This window comes from Nicotiana attenuata, chromosome 6, assembly GCF_001879085.1.
Source record: "Nicotiana attenuata strain UT chromosome 6, NIATTr2, whole genome shotgun sequence".
NCBI classification, from domain to species: domain Eukaryota; kingdom Viridiplantae; phylum Streptophyta; class Magnoliopsida; order Solanales; family Solanaceae; genus Nicotiana; species Nicotiana attenuata.
In genome coordinates this window covers 28,628,019-28,643,943 of record NC_031994.1, presented here as the reverse complement: position 1 = coordinate 28,643,943, position 15,925 = coordinate 28,628,019, and the positions used below count along the sequence as shown (strand labels likewise).

Sequence of the window (15,925 nt, the reverse complement as noted above, 5' to 3'; positions counted from 1 at the left end):
AAAAAAAAAAAAAAAAAAACTCACCAAAAAGCTATCCTAGTTGCCATAATTTTCATCTTGACCTGATGAATGGAAAACTGTTTTTTAAAGAATAAAAAGAGAGAGAAAATTTTCAATTTCAAAATAGACATGAAAATGGACTGACCCTTGGCTTATTAGCCATCTATTTGCTGTTATTACCTTCCGTGCCTTGATGCATTTCTTCAAAGTGGACCCCACTATTCCAATTCATCATATTGTTGGGCCCACACGGTAGAGTGTTCCACTCCAAGTCTCCAATTATTTCCATCTCCTTGTAAAAAATATGCTATGGCCCCTTGATCTCTCTGTATATCTTTGTCTTTTGGTGCAACTATATATCATGTCAACATCAATGGCGGCCAACAATCTGCTGCATTAACTTTTTTATTCTAGTATTTTATATAGTACCAAAAAAACAAGAGGCTAAAATAATACTAGTAGTAAAAATCCATTCTTTTTCTTTTGTTGGTGTACTTCAATTGGGTGGATAATAGTGGAGACCAACTTTCTAGAAAAGTGAAATAAATATACTAATTTAAAATATAAGAGCATTGCTTTCAGTAACTGTTTTTAATCCCACAATTATTGTTACAGTACATGTGAATTGATAAATCCCACATGGAGAGTGGTGGCCTTTCCTATTTTTGATCTTTTTAAGGATTTTTTTCAAGATTCGCATAAAATTGTCTATCTCTGGCTTTAATGAGTGGAGAATCTGCGTTTGTGTCTCATTTCAGCTTCTGGGGTTCATCAAGAATGAGGTTTTGAGCTCTATTTTTGGGTGAAAATTTGGCTCTTTGGTTGCTTGGTTTGACTTCTTATGTAAATTTGAGTTCAAGGTAATTCGTCTTGATTCTGTGAATCCAGTGAAAGATTGTTGTTTTTTGTGTTTGGGAGCTTACTATAAGAGCTGAGATTTGCACCATACTCAACATTTGAAATTTTAATTTGCTGAGCTCCAAGGTTCATAAATGAAGAATTTTGGTTAGAATTTCTGAATTTTGGTTTGATAATTTGGACTAACTTTGTAAATTTTTTATGATATGTTTTGAGTTAGAAAAGGGTGAAAGTAGAATTTCTTGTCCTTTTCTTTTGGGGGGGTTATCTTAGTAGTTAAAATTGAAAAAGCTGACCTGATAATGATGAAAAGTTTCAAGCTTTGTAGTTCTTGAAAGTGGGAAACAAAAAGTCGGATATAGAAGAATTTTTGTGGTGCTGATGGAGAAACAGATTAGCTTTCGTGGGGTGATGGAGAAACAACAGAGTTTTCGAAACGGGACGATTGAGAAACAGAAGAGCTTTAGAGGGTTGATGGAGAAACAGAAAAGCTTTAGGATAGCAATGGAGAGGCAGCTGAGCTTTGGTGGTGGTGAGAGGAAGAGGGGTAAGGAATCACCAGGGAAAAGAGGGGATTCTCCACTTCACTTCGCGGTTAGAGCAGGGAACCTAGGGAAGGTTAAAGAAATTGTTCAGAAGCTTGATATTAGCAAAGGCATCAGTGATTTGTTATCTAAGCAAAACCAGGAGGGTGAGACTGCTCTGTACGTTGCGGCAGAGAATGGCCATACCTTGATTGTTGCAGAGTTGTTAAAACATTTAGACCTTCAGACGGCTTCTATTCTGGCGAGAAATGGTTATGATGCATTCCATGTTGCAGCAAAGCAGGGTCATATTGGTGAGTCTTCGTGCCCACATAAAAGGAAAAAAAGAGAACATTTTCCTTCCTTGGTTTGAGTCAATGATTCCTTCTAGTACAGATTTTAATCCTCGTGAGATAATGCATATGTTTTATTTGTACGATGCACTTGGCACTGGTTGATTTTCACATGCTACCTATTGCTGCTGTTAGCCCCCCATTTAGAGCAACTTGCATCCTTGATTTTTTCTTCTAAAACCTTTAAATTAAGCCTGCTCTAGTGCAGATTACTTGTAGCTTCAGTAAAATACTAGATAACTTATCTTAAAAATATGATTCCATTTGAAGACTCTGCATATAAAGCATGTTCTTCCATAATAGAAAATTAGAGGACAAGACTAAGTTCAGAGCAACCAGAGCTAACTTTCCTGCAGTTGGCCACTATCAAATTATGAAAATATTGGGCTGTTAATATCATATTGCGATATTATAGCAGATAGATGCTAATATGTATTTTCCTTTCATCTGAGTGCAAAACTTTCGCTTGGAGGGGGTGGTCCAAGTTATTCAAGATTAGTGGTGCAAAGTTTCTCGGCCATTAGATGTAGGATTACTCAGCTCTATTTCTCAGTAGGGGTGGGAAGGTATATAAGTCAGTGGTAGTGTGACACAGTGGAACGACTGCTGTATATATCCTGTTAATACATGAAATAGAAAAGCAGCAGTTTTGAAATTTAAAATTATGAAAGCTGTTAAGTGATAACTATGCAATTATGTCACCGAACAAAGTCATCCTAGGAGAGGGTGAATATAGCATCTGCACAAATAATGAATTACCTCAAGTGAGCATTTTGTAGATACATAAGGACCTATAGAATAGTGTGTCTTGTGGTGGCATAGAAGTTGAAAGGGTTTGAGTTGGAATTACTTTTATTCATATCCGTAGGAGTCAAAATGGCTTGAACGAGAATCCATCCTGCAAAGATTGTCCAGATCCTTTAAATAAGTTGTACCTTTAGATCAACTACTTGAAACTCTGTATTGATACCATCATTCCGTAAACCTTTTTCCCAACAAAAATTTTGGAAGCTTAAAATAGTAAAAATATTAATATTTAAAAGTGATACATGTCTATCCCTTAAAAATGATTTCCTGTTAAGAGAAAATAAATAAAAAATGTCAGAAGCCTGAAACAATGATTACTTGTTTAAAGAAATATATAGTTGTTTGATTGGAGAAACATCACAAAAAGTGGTTAGTTTATTTTTCTGCCGGAATTAAAATTAAAGATAAATCTTATGGAACGGACATGATGTATTCTTCTGAAACTATTGTTTACACTAGCCCATGAAGTACAGGACTTTATCATTCTTTGGGGGCTTTGCGAATCATTTTCATTTAGGTTTCCACGACTATTCTGCTCACCAACAAATTCCCAAAATTTGTCAGCTTAACACTTCTTTTGCTGCTTCCTAGTCCTGATTGTCACACCCAATTAGCCATGTTGTTCATGGAGATGTTACTGCTTTCTGGAACCAAATAATGCTATGATTCCTGGCGTCATAATAGAATCACATCCAATTACGATGTCAACCAACACCGAGTGCAATGAATAATGATATTTCTTGTCGTCCCTTGTTCACTTAAAATTGGTTATGCTAATTCTTCGTTTCTTCTCTGCTGAAACTTGAGGAAATCCTTTTTCTTCGTCCTCGTTTTTAAATTTCCTATCTGTTTGAGTATCTGAATAAAGTGTGAACTTGATAAACTGCCTTGTGAAACTAGACCAGTTTGATCTTGAGCAGCTTGTCAATAGCTTAGCTCCTCAATTTCCCCCCCTCAATAAGTGCTGTATTTTCAGTACAGCTTAGTTTTGATGAACGTTTTTGAACTTTTAAGGTTCCTTGCCAAGGGGGTAGCCTCACGATCAGTGGAGTTGAAATGGACCATGGGAGATCAGGGTTCAAATCCTACCTGAGGCAAAAAAAGTTAGGTGATATCTTTCCATCTTTTTAAGGTGGATAGAGTTACCCGATACCTTTACTGGTAGGACCAGGTACCCGTGGATTAATCAAGATGTGCACGAGCTGGGTCATGTACTACCTTTATCATAAAAGAACGAAGAATTGAACTTTAAGATTGCTTGAGCTTGACGATTAAGCTTATTTACTTCATGAGAAAAAGACTCATTAAGCTTAACACTCTTACTCACAATTTTGAGTTAGGCCATCACTAGTATGATTTAGTTTGTGCTTAGCCTCTATTGTTTAAGTATATCAAAGCTTACAAACTTGTGATGACAAGTGAAATAAATTTAAATTCTTGATTCTGGATCGCTTGTTATTTTCTGAAGCTTGTTCTGAGTAACAATAGTTAAATTGGAACTAGAATGCTTCTTTCTTATTTCTACTCTCTAAAAATATTTTCTGGGATTACATTGCAGAGGTACTGAAGGAACTGTTGCATTCATTTCCAAACCTAGTGATGACAACGGATTCATCCAATTCTACAGCCTTACATACAGCAGCTGCTCAGGGACACCTTGATGTGATGAATCTCCTTCTGGAGATTGACTCAAACCTTGCGAAGATAGCTCGTAACAATGGCAAGACTATTCTTCATACAGCTGCAAGAATGGGACACTTGGAAATAGTTAGATCTCTTCTAAGCAAAGATCCTGAGATTGGCTTTAGAACGGATAAAAAAGGCCAAAGTGCCCTGCACATGTCTGTAAAGGGTCAAAATGTTGATATTGTGCTTGAATTAATCAAACCAAATCCTGCTGTATTGGCTTTGGAAGATAACAAAGGAAACAGAGCACTTCATGTTGCAACTATAAAGGGACGGCCGCAGGTTGGTCTCCGTTTATTAATTATTATTTCCTGTAAACTAGTGACTTCCAGAAAGTTGAGGGTCTTAATGTGTTTAAGGTGAACTAGTGATATGTGCTTTATATGTCGAAGTCAAATGTATCTGAATTTAGGCAGAACTGTTCATTTTGTTAATCACGTTGAAAATTACAAGTTCTGTGAAGAAAGAAAAAAGTGGTGGGTGAGTTTATGGAGGAAAACTTTTTGTTGTATCGTGGAGATGGTTGCAGATGCTGCATAAGCCTGATATCTGCAAGATAAGCTAATAATCACAGCTGGTAATTTTGATGCCCCCTGAAAACAAGAAAGCTGACACGAGTTACTGCTTATAAGGACGAAGAGTTTCTTGCTTACTTTCTGATGATTGACATTTTCTCGGTACTTTTTTTTTTTACCCATGAAACTCCTAATAGAGGTTACAGTTTTTCGAAACTATGCAAACTCAGTTTTTCAAATCTTTCTAAAACTAAAAAATCCAAATTGTTAGTTTTTGAGTTTTAGAAAGATTTCAAAACTGAGTTTGGAAGTCTTAAAAAAAGGTTCTCTTATTCAAGATTAGCTCAAACAAACACTTGTTGCAAAAGCACAAAGACTGAGTTTGCATACTCAAAAATGCAAAAACTTCAAACAAGCAGCACTAAGAATCAAAGCTACTCGCATAGAGAAAAAAGGAAAAAAAGATCAAGCTACTCAGAGTTTTAATAATTATGTGTGAATCTGATGTTCCCGTGGGATTATACTGGGCATGTTGTTGTTGTTGTTGTTGTTTGTGTGAATCTGATGTTCCTCAGGTTTACGTGAGAATTCTTTTGCTTTTGACATAGATTTTGTACCTAGGTTCTTCCATTGACTATATATGCATGCTCAATATAGTAACCCAACGTCTTATTTAGTGTACTCTGTTTTTAGCATTCATGTTAAGATCTTGTAACTAGGTTCTTTCATTGAATACATATGCATGCTCAATATAGGAATCATAAATCTTATTCTCTGCATTCTCTTTTTAGCATTCATCTTGAAACTTAACTACGTATAATTGCAGATGGTACAATGTCTAATATCAATCGAGGGCATTGATCTCAACGCCGTCAATAAGGCTGGAGAAACAGCTCTTGATATTGCAGAAAAGTCTGGATCTCTGCAGCTCGTTTCCATTTTAAAGGAGGCAGGAGCTACCCATTCTAAAGATCATGGGAGGCCTCCCAATGCTGCGAAGCAACTCAAGCAGACTGTCAGTGACATAAGGCATGATGTGGAGTCCCAACTCCAACACAGTCGTCAAACTGGCTTCAAAGTGCGGAAAATTGCAAAAAATGTGAAAAAGCTCCACATTAGTGGTCTTAATAATGCCATCAACAACGCGACAGTTGTTGCTGTCCTTATTGCTACTGTAGCTTTTGCTGCCATCTTCACTGTACCTGGCCAATACGTTGAGAAAAAAACAGATGGGGTTTCACTCGGTGAAGCACACATAGCTAGGAAAGCGGCATTCATAATCTTCTTCTTGTTTGACAGTATGGCCTTGTTTATTTCCATTGCTGTTGTCGTAGTACAAACTTCTGTGGTGGTGATTGAACAAAAGGCAAAGAAGCAACTCATGTTTTGGATAAACAAGCTCATGTGGGCAGCTTGCCTCTCTATTTCAATTTCCTTTATTTCACTCACATATGTGGTGGTTGGAGACAAGGAAAGAGGGCTTGCTATCTATGCAACTGTCATTGGTAGCACCATAATGCTCACTACTATTGGTTCCATGTGCTATTGTGTGGTTCGACATAGGCTAGAAGAGTCGAAGATGAGGAGCATAAGGAGGGCTGAGACTCATTCACGTTCATACTCGATGTCCGTGGCATCAGATACAGAGCTTTACAGTGAAAGCTACAAGAGGATGTATGCAGTATAGGAAGAAATAAAAGTCAGCTAAATTTCTGCCCCAAGGTATCAATCCTGGCGATGTGTGAATAGCATTATGAGTGAATATATGCAGATTCTAAACCCTCAAGTCTGATGAACTTGTAGCAATGGCTTCAGATAACAAATTGTGTGAGGAACAGAAGGGTCTTTGCAGTTAGGAACAGATGAGGAGAAACTTTAAATAGAGTGCAATAATGACGAGGTGATCCACATCTGCACAATTCTCTAACTGCTGCAGCCACTAAATTCCTTACCTATCTGAGGTGACATATATGCTTGGAAGTTCAAGATGAAACTTTAGCAAATCCTTCCCATGATTTTAATAGGTTGAAGGCAAACTATCATGGAGTTTACTACCTACCTACAATTACTACTACCAGACTGCCGGATGACAAGAAGGTGCAAATGGCTGATATTCAGTTGCTTTTGCCTATACATAATCCACTCCTTAGAAAAATGTACTAAACAAAATTTGTTATTATATAGTTCATCATATCTATCTCCTGTGGTAATGAAGTTCCATCTTTTTCCAGCTTTTATTTGTTGGGAATTTTCTGTCGGCTTCGCGAAAAGCATCAATAGTGAGCTAGTTCAGTAGTTTCCTTCTTCCTGATCCACAGTAACCTACTTCTGGATATAAGGTGTTATGCGGCGAAAATAAGGCATCAGAAGAACACTATTATGTGATTCCAAAAAGCTTAACCAAAAATCAAATTTACAATACACAAATTGGTAACACTTAAGTCATTCCTCAAGTCTTTTGTGCTTACTAGAACAAACAAATTGTCCTCTTGGTGACGCACAAACAGATTTCCAGTGATCACAGCCAAAAATTGATCATAAGTCTTCAGTCAAAGATAAGTATTTAGGACCTGATTCTAACAAAAAATGGATGAGCAAATCTTATACTTTTTGACAACACTCTGAGCCGGAAAACAAGCTTTTATACTAATTGTGTATGAGTATTTACATCAAGATCCTATCAAGTATTGACAGCAAAGAAAATCCAAACCGGTTGGAATCCTCTGGTGATGCAATTGTATTTGTAGCTTCTTAGGTTTTCATGTAGCTATCAAGGAACTCGAATGTTTTGATGGTCTTTCACCTTATTCGAGGTATTGCCAACATGTTTAGGTGCAGATCTATGATGGGAGCTTCCTTGGTTACTCCTACTGTTCTTTGAGTTCACGCGAACTGCATCAGGTGTGAAGCTGTGGCGCACATGTACTTGATGTGTTCTGGCCTCAGTTGACTGACTCGATTTAATTCTGATCATCAAAACCACCTCTTTCTCTCTTGTATCCTCAGACCACCAGCTTTGAGGAATACCATCAACAGAATCTCCTAATGACTGGCTATCCTCATGACGAACTAAGATCTCAGCGGCTTGATCAGGTTTGATGATGCCAGCCGCAGGTGTGACCTGAATCAGAGAATCATTAGGTGGCATTTCTTGCAGTAAAGGCCCATTTTCAGTTCCAGAAAAGTATATGTTAAAGCGAAGGAGAGTGACAACGCATTAGATAGATTAGAAATCAACTAAGAGAAAATTTACTTGCTTGGCTGGTCAGATTTGATTAATGCTTTCTCCATCAGTTTTCTTTCTAACTATGTGCATATCAGAATGAAGGGACACCCTTTCATCTAAGTTTTCTATTTTAGTAACATCTTAACTCCCTAACATATTCTGTATGACTAGAGAAGAGGTAATACTGTTAAATATTTCCATGAGCATCCATTTGTTGTTTCATGTAGGATGAGAAAGTATAAACCCAAATTAAGAGCATCTAGGAAATGAAGTATCACCTCAAGCCACCTGGGAAAACCAAAGGAACCTCTGGGATGATACTCTGATGCTTGCCCATCCTCTTTGGCAGCGGACTGACCACAGCAGGTCAACTGGAAGAGAACTTTGTCTTCTCTACTTCTGTTGGAAATTTTTAAGCTGAATGTGTCCTGATTCTGAAGAACAATTTGGGTGGTGCTAACATCTGTCTCTGGGATATAATGTAGTTCTTCCAGTATAGACTTGATTCTATCATTGTTCTGGAAAATATTCCCAAACTCTTGTCTCCTTACTGATCTATCAATATGAGCAAGTTCAACATCAAACTTGCACCTTACAGGTTTATGATCACTTTCTGTTACTTCCATGCAACCCTCGTACCTATCACATAACAGACAAGTTTCAAGGTGAAGCGAGAAAAGTAAATATGAAGAACGCCCCGAAAAAAGAAAAAAAAAAAGACCTACTGTATAATGGATGCAACAACGGGGCACCCTAAACTGCACTCCACAGTAGTACTTGACCGGTTGTCTCGATACAATACTCGATCACACCAAGCTGGAATTCGTTTCTTCTCTCCTGAATCATATCCTAAAGTGGAAAAAGGAAAGTAATGTCAATGCTTTTGGTTAGCTCATACATTATGTAGGACTATTCAAAAAGCACAATCTTAAATTGGTCCTTGAAACAAACCCTTGTCATCATTATCCTTTACAAAATGAAAGAAAAAAAAGTTCAGTCACATTCTATATCATTACAAAAATATGCCTCACCTCCTAATCCTGGTTTCCCCCTTTCAAACTTGTAAGTTGGAGGAAATCTGATGATTGCTTCGCGCATTCCTTGGAAAACTTTTCCAGATTTCATTTCTGCTCTTAATTGATCTCTCTCTCGAAGCCAATCAAAGCTTCTTTGCGAGACAAAGTCCCTTGCTTCGTCATAAGATATCCCGAAAAGACGATAATTGAAATCACCAAAGAAAATCACCATGTCAGCTTCAGCAAGGTCAAGCTTTCCCTCATCAGAATTAATTGCTGCAGCCTGTTGTAGATGAGAAGGTGTCACTTGAACTGAATTAGACTGTAAAATCACTTGAAAAAAAGAATAGGAATTGCACATTCATACATTTGTACCACGAAGCATTTGAGCAGCAGATGAAACGCCAACTGCAAGAGAGAGGACCCATGGCAAGCCAGAAGAGTAAAGCAGCCATAGTAAATATGTGGAGAAGACAACAGTGCAATAGAAAAACAGGTATCGCAGCATACCAGCAGCATTGTCGAGAAGGTTAGAAGACCGAGTGAAGGACATTGTTCGATATATATGGTCAAAATCAGCATTGCGACGATTTACTGCGTCCAAATGAGCAGCCAAGTGACAGTTTACAAAGCACATTATTCGATCAAATACTCTTAACCTCAGACCAACGCCACCCTGCATTGTAAGTGTGTAACATGACAGAATTATGCAAGCCATTTCATTGTTCCCCTTATAAAGGCAAGAAACAATAATTTAGTAGAGCAAGCAGCTTTATGTCTTGAGCATCAGTGGTATGAGTTCTAGTGTAAACAAACCAACATGGCCCAGCGTTATCGAGAAAAGGTTTTGTTTCCTTAGTCTTTCTTGTGCACTTTTTTTAGTCTACTTAGTCTATCTTAGTGGGCTTGGTTGGAAGGGTAAGGGTCTTTCGCATTCTTATCTAAAAAAGAGTAAGAGGGTGGTTCCCTCAATTGGGGCATCGCCTTCATCATCCCTCGGACAGGTTGATGAGCTTTTGGACAATTCGATATGAGCGAACTCCAGAAGCATCAGACCGTCTGTTATTTTTTATACAAGTTAACAATATCAGGGAGAAAGGTACCTTGTTACCAATTGCACGTCCTAAACCACATGCAACTGCTCCAACATCAAGGTCTCCAACATGTTTTCTGAGAGATTTTCTCACCCTGAGTTAAATATTATTGATGCAGAAAATGAGTAGAAAAGTACAAAATAGGTTTAGAGCTTGAAGGAGAAATATTTCACCCCAATTCAGCTAGAAATATAATGCTTTATGAAGGATGCAGTCCTTAGGGTGTATAGTTTGGGACTTCAGCTTACAAAGAGAAAACATATCACTAAAAGATACATTCACAAGCTCTTACCAGATAGCAATAAGCAATGCAGCTAGTTGCCTTGATCCTACACGTTCGAAAGTTGATCCTTCATCCAATGCCTTCCCTATTGCATCCTGCCACCATTGCCCCATCGCACTTCCTTCCAATCCTACCTACAGTTTGACATGAGTGGTAATGCTGTGCACATGACACAAGACTAGGAAGTATCAGGCTACACTATCCGCATGTGCGCCAGATTATGTATTCCCTAATATCAATACTATCATAGCAAAAGTCAACAAATGATTGACTTGGAAATATCAAAAGTGACGCAAAGTGAGTAAACCTACACCATTTCTTTCAAATTGAAGTCAAGCATTAAAGACATTCAGTACACAACTTCTTTAGTCAGTAGTTTGTTTTATAAAATGCACAAGTTCCTTCTGTGGACTGGAAATTTTACTCACCAATCAGACACAGGAAAATACATCTATGGTAGAGCATCTTAGTGTTAGCTATTTTGTGCCCTTCAATCTCTTGATCATGTTTCACGGATTAGCTGAGCAAATAGAGACACAGCGTCAAGGAGACAGATCAACGAAAGCGCAGAACTACTTGTAGATTGCAACACACTATCATTCTCTCATGACAGTAAAGCCTGTTAACTCTTTAAGCTACCAGGATTCTTGACTTCTTTTCTTCTAAATAACAGACTGATCAAGTTCTCTATTTTTTTTTTGTTTCTGGGTCAATTTTCGCCAAATGGCACAACTACTGGTTGCATACAGCTTTAAAGTTTCTTATATAGCTGGACCTCCTGTAACATGTTGAAGGTGAAATAACTTACAGTTTCTTTTGCAGCAGACATTGCAAGAAAACCAGCTCCCATTTCGACTTCTTGCAACCCAACCACTACTATTCCAACATCTGAAACTGCCGAACCAAGCCAAGCTGCAAGCGCTTCCTGTGAAACTCTTCCCTGACCAACATTCCAGGTGCCAACTAAAATCCTGAAATTTTCTTTTCTGGTGTACAAATGTTCTTTCTCAGCTAACTCTGGTCGTATTATGTTATCAATAGGTCCTGGAGAGGCAAGACTCCATCCACGTATACCACCGTGAGTAGCCAAGCTGAAGAGATAGTTATCCCCAACTACCATTTTTACTACAGGCCCGTTGTGAGCAACCCAACCAGCTAGCAAGTTTCCTTCGAGATCCAGCATCTGTACCATGCCACTTACATAGCCAACCCATATTCGAGAACCATGAATGCATAAGCATAAAACAGCACAAGGATGGTGATGGAAATCTTGCAAACGGTTTCCATTTCCATCCCACTGCACAAGTAAACCATTTGAACACCCACTCCAAATCATTCCATCAGCTGCAATCGCAAGGGCTTCTGTTTTCTTACTGTCTTCTGCAAATGCTCCTGCCCCCTTTGTAGCAACTCGGCGAACAGCTTCTGCTGCTCCCATTATAGCATTACGTGACCGCTGCAGAAAGCCACTTCCTTGTGACTTTTCCTTTTTAGATTTTGGTACAAACTTGGCATTCATCTCATCCTCTGTTGCTTGGTCTTGCACTGATGACATGTCAACTCGATTTTCAATTTGACCTTCTGCATTGTAAACTTTAAGGAGTTCCCTTGTACGTGCATCCCTGCAGTTTCCCAACTATCAGGGTAATTAGGAGTGATGATTTATTAGCAAAGGAAGTCTTTGCCTATTCTCTTAACTAACTAATGAATAAGAAATGCACACACAATCATTCAGATGGAAGCAATAAAGAGGAACCTACCATAATGAGAAGGATGCTGATCCAGCTGCCCACACTTTTGCTCTTATATGATCAGACAACAAGCACTTCACATCAGAAGATGAGATGTTACAGACACCATTAATTGTAACTTGGCTCCTAAGGTCAATGGATGACCTTTCCACAAGTAAAGCAGCCATGTGTTTTTCTTCCGGTGATAGAGAGAGAGATTTTTCAACAGATTCCCATGGCCAAACCCTAATGTTACCACCCTCGGACCCTGACCATATATCACCTGGATATGCAAGTATACAGTCACAAAAGCCGTCTACAAAGAAAATTAGGAACAATATATTCACCATTAATGTTATGACATAAGCTTACAACTGAGATTCTCAACTACCACTAAGACGAAATAACACATAATCAATGATGTAGCTGCAAGCCGGCAACTAATGAATGAAAGTTCCAGAGTATAACCTGGAAAATTTAACTTCAGAAAAAGAATTCAACAAGTGTTCTCTATGATTATTGTGAGACTTCATGTACAAAACTTATAGCTATAGAGAAATTATGGGGTGGAATGACAAAGCGGCCTTGTGTGCAATCAGCAAAAAAGGTCAATTGAAGGTCAATTAGCGGTCCAGATAACTGGCTGGTGGGTAATCTCAGACTCATCAAGAAAGACACTTGGCCTAGCATTATTTTCGATATCAAAGTTGCTTAAATGCCCAAATGAAACTTCCTGTCATATGTACCATGCAAGCACATCAAATAGTTAGGATCCGAGAACCTTGTCTTGATCAACATTGTTACCAAAAAGGAAACAAAAGATTCTTCCTCTCTCTTTACAAGCAAATAAGCTCTTTATTCTCCTATGTCCTAATTTCCAAGGGCTGCTAACTAGAAATGATATAACCCAACCATAAGCTAACAGAATCTAGGAGCACAAACAAGAATTTCAATAGGCTGATTAATCATAAACATTGATGGGGATCATAGTTCTTTTCAAAAATGAACTACAAATGCTAGCAAGGAAAGGTTGGTATTACCATAAGAAGACATGACCATAGAAAGAACAGAACCACGATGAGCCTGCCAGGAGAGGCCTTCCTTGAAAGGAGATTCACCAGCATTTGATTGGTCCATCTTCCAGGACCTAATCTTGCCATCTTTGTGTCCACTCCATATCAACCTACTCCCACTATCAACCATCAAGCATAATGTGGGTGTTGTATTTGTCGACTCGTGAAATGGTGCGGCATCCTCATCTCCTCTCCTTGCCCTTTCCCCAATTCCCATTCCTGGTTTATACTGATCTGAAAAATTCCATACTCTTATCCCACATTCTAGTCCTGCCCATAATTGTGTCTCTGTACAGGCTATGGTCCTCAAAAATTTTCCAACCTGTATTCAGGTTTATTTTTGTTACTATAAATTGGGAAAAGAAAGAAAAAGATTTTTAAACACACGGACACAGAATGAAGAATGCTAAACAAAACACACACACTTTTTAGTTCTGATTCATCTGACAATCAAACAAAAATGACATCAAACTTATGGAAAGTTTTGCTCAGCAGTAGTGCTTAAGAAACAAATGAAATCTAGCTTCATCATTGCTCTTCTCTTCCATATCCTATGTCATTTCCTCGACAAACAATACAAAAGGGGTGGATAATTAAGACTTCAAATGTATTATTATTTGGGTTTTGAAAATAGAAACAAGTGCAACTTGCATCAGTTGAAATTATAGTTTCGACTATTTTAATTAACCTCAAAAAGTTTAACTATGTTCCATTTAGTCCTAAACATCAAACAAATTGATAAATTAAAAAGCTCTAGAAAGAAAAGAATTACATCTTGAAAATAAGCAATTTTTAAGACTACTTTAGCGCCTAGCATTCCAACATCCGCTCAAGTCTTTTCCTCTATCTAGTCTAACGCTGAAAAATCAAGGACACCTTATGTTCTTGAACGTGTAACCATCTCTCGACTAACCTAGTCTCCTCCATCTCTCTAGTTCGACGAGCATTAGTAAAGGAACTGCACCCAAGAGTGCGGCTATTGGTTAATGAAGTGGGTTGAGAATCATCAGGTCTCGGATCAATCCCACTAGAGACAAAAAATAGTAGGTGATTTCTTCTATTCAAGCCTTGGTGAACAGAGTTACCAGATACCTGTTGCTAGTGGGAGGTAGCAGGTCAAGGTGTGGGTAAGCCGCCCCGACACCACAGCTATTAAAAAAAAGAGTAGTAAGGGAATTTTCACCCGTTGTCCATCGACCAGACCTTTAGGTCCTGACACACCCTCGGTGGACGAATGCTTAGGTTTTCGGGGCATTGGGTTCTAATCACCAATATTGTTTGCATTACTCAAGGTCAAAAAGAAAATGAATATTGATAATTTATATCATGGACTCTAGAAATTTCTCCAAGGGTACCCCTAGGATAATGTGGCTTCGTCCCTGTGGACTCCGACAATTTTGGGATTGAGGCATACATATCTAGCAGTAGTTGTTGTAACATATAATTTCCTCACCTGGGTTTCTCTTAGGGGGTGAGGTCTGAGTTCATGGCAAGATGGACGAGAGGGATGAACAGAGGCACGAGTTGGCACTTTAAAAATCCCAGCTCCACCACCACCTCCAACAAACTCCGGCAATGGCTGTTGCTGTCCTTGATTAACATTATCCGACACATCTCCCATCGTCGGCCCGATTCCTGCATCAAACACCTGCCCTGACGTCGAAATATAAGGATAAAAATCTTCATCACCGTCAGAAGAATCGTCGTCATCGTATATTAACCCATGGTTATTGTTATCAATGAGGTTAGTGGGAATATCAAAGCTGTGATGTCGGAACTGGTGATGACGCTTGTGGTGAGTTCCGGTATTGGTACGGAGCTGATGGCTGTATGAATGAGCTTTCTTACGCGGTACTGGCTCCACGCTCAGACTTTCCAATGCATGTTTTTCGTCATCCTCAAATTTTTCCTCGTCCATGGAATTAATTATAATGGAAAAGCTAAGATACGTATAACAATATATAAAGCGGAAAAGCTTTATGAAATTTTCTAAACGTGAACTAATTAAGACTGAAGAAAATGGGGATATGAGAGAAATGTGTGTGAAGAAGAGAGAGAGAGGAGAGGAGAGAGCAAATGTTGGGGGTTAGGGGTGTGGAAGAGGAGGGCAGGTGGGTGTAGTGGACATGCATGAGAAGAAGAGAGAAGAGCGCGGAAGGTAGTTTTGAGGAGAATGGCGAAGCTTTTTGTTGGTACTGTACGGACAAGAATATTTTAGGAAACTTACACAAATGTCCCAAATAAATTTCAACTTACCAACCTCTAGCCATTAGTCATAGACTTACCAAAACTAACCAACAAAAATTGAAAAACCAAATAATAGGGTTCTTTCTCTCAAAGAATCACATGCAAAAATTACCTTCCATATTTTTAAGCGTGATTAGCAACACTAGATACAAGACGGAAAGGAAATTTCATGGACGGGGTAGCAAATAAGGTGATGAAATACAAAAATCTATACAATATTCCAAAAATCTAAATAAAAAAGGAACTTTTTCAATGGGTATAGTTGAAATTCATTGAAAATATATAGATAAGTCAATATACAAAATTTGAGGAAGATTGGAGGTGATTTGGATTGGTTTTGTATCAAAATTCGTAATTAAATCGAGTTCAAAAAAGTCTTCTGCGACACATGTATCAAACATGTATCACACTCACAGGTATACATGGATATACATGTGATACACAATTGATACAAATATGATACATATGTGATACACAAATGATACACAGTGTGATATACATATCATTTTTTTT

The 15,925-nt window shown here is 38.3% G+C and overlaps 2 protein-coding genes across 3 annotated transcripts; one reads left to right on the top strand and one right to left on the bottom strand.

Moving 5' to 3' along the window:
- Nucleotides 305–6,957, top strand: LOC109226751 (ankyrin repeat-containing protein At5g02620). Its single transcript, XM_019391598.1, has 3 exons — nucleotides 305–1,696; nucleotides 4,101–4,510; nucleotides 5,570–6,957. Exons 1-3 carry the CDS (start codon nucleotides 1,240–1,242, stop codon nucleotides 6,428–6,430), a joined length of 1,728 nt encoding a protein of 575 aa, XP_019247143.1. The 5' UTR covers nucleotides 305–1,239; the 3' UTR covers nucleotides 6,431–6,957.
- On the bottom strand, nucleotides 6,831–15,254 carry LOC109226749 (type I inositol polyphosphate 5-phosphatase 12-like). Of its 2 annotated transcripts, XM_019391597.1 has the most exons (12): nucleotides 14,619–15,254; nucleotides 13,133–13,487; nucleotides 12,123–12,375; nucleotides 11,171–11,984; nucleotides 10,372–10,496; nucleotides 10,089–10,173; nucleotides 9,496–9,661; nucleotides 9,353–9,393; nucleotides 9,001–9,268; nucleotides 8,695–8,818; nucleotides 8,248–8,608; nucleotides 6,831–7,864 (listed from the first exon to the last, which is right to left on the bottom strand). In XM_019391597.1, the coding sequence occupies exons 1-12, from the start codon at nucleotides 15,081–15,083 to the stop codon at nucleotides 7,514–7,516; spliced, it is 3,408 nt and encodes a 1,135-aa protein (XP_019247142.1). In that variant the 5' UTR covers nucleotides 15,084–15,254; the 3' UTR covers nucleotides 6,831–7,513. The 2 variants fall into 2 exon arrangements, with proteins under 2 accessions (XP_019247142.1, XP_019247141.1); XM_019391596.1 differs by having other exon boundaries at nucleotides 9,353–9,661.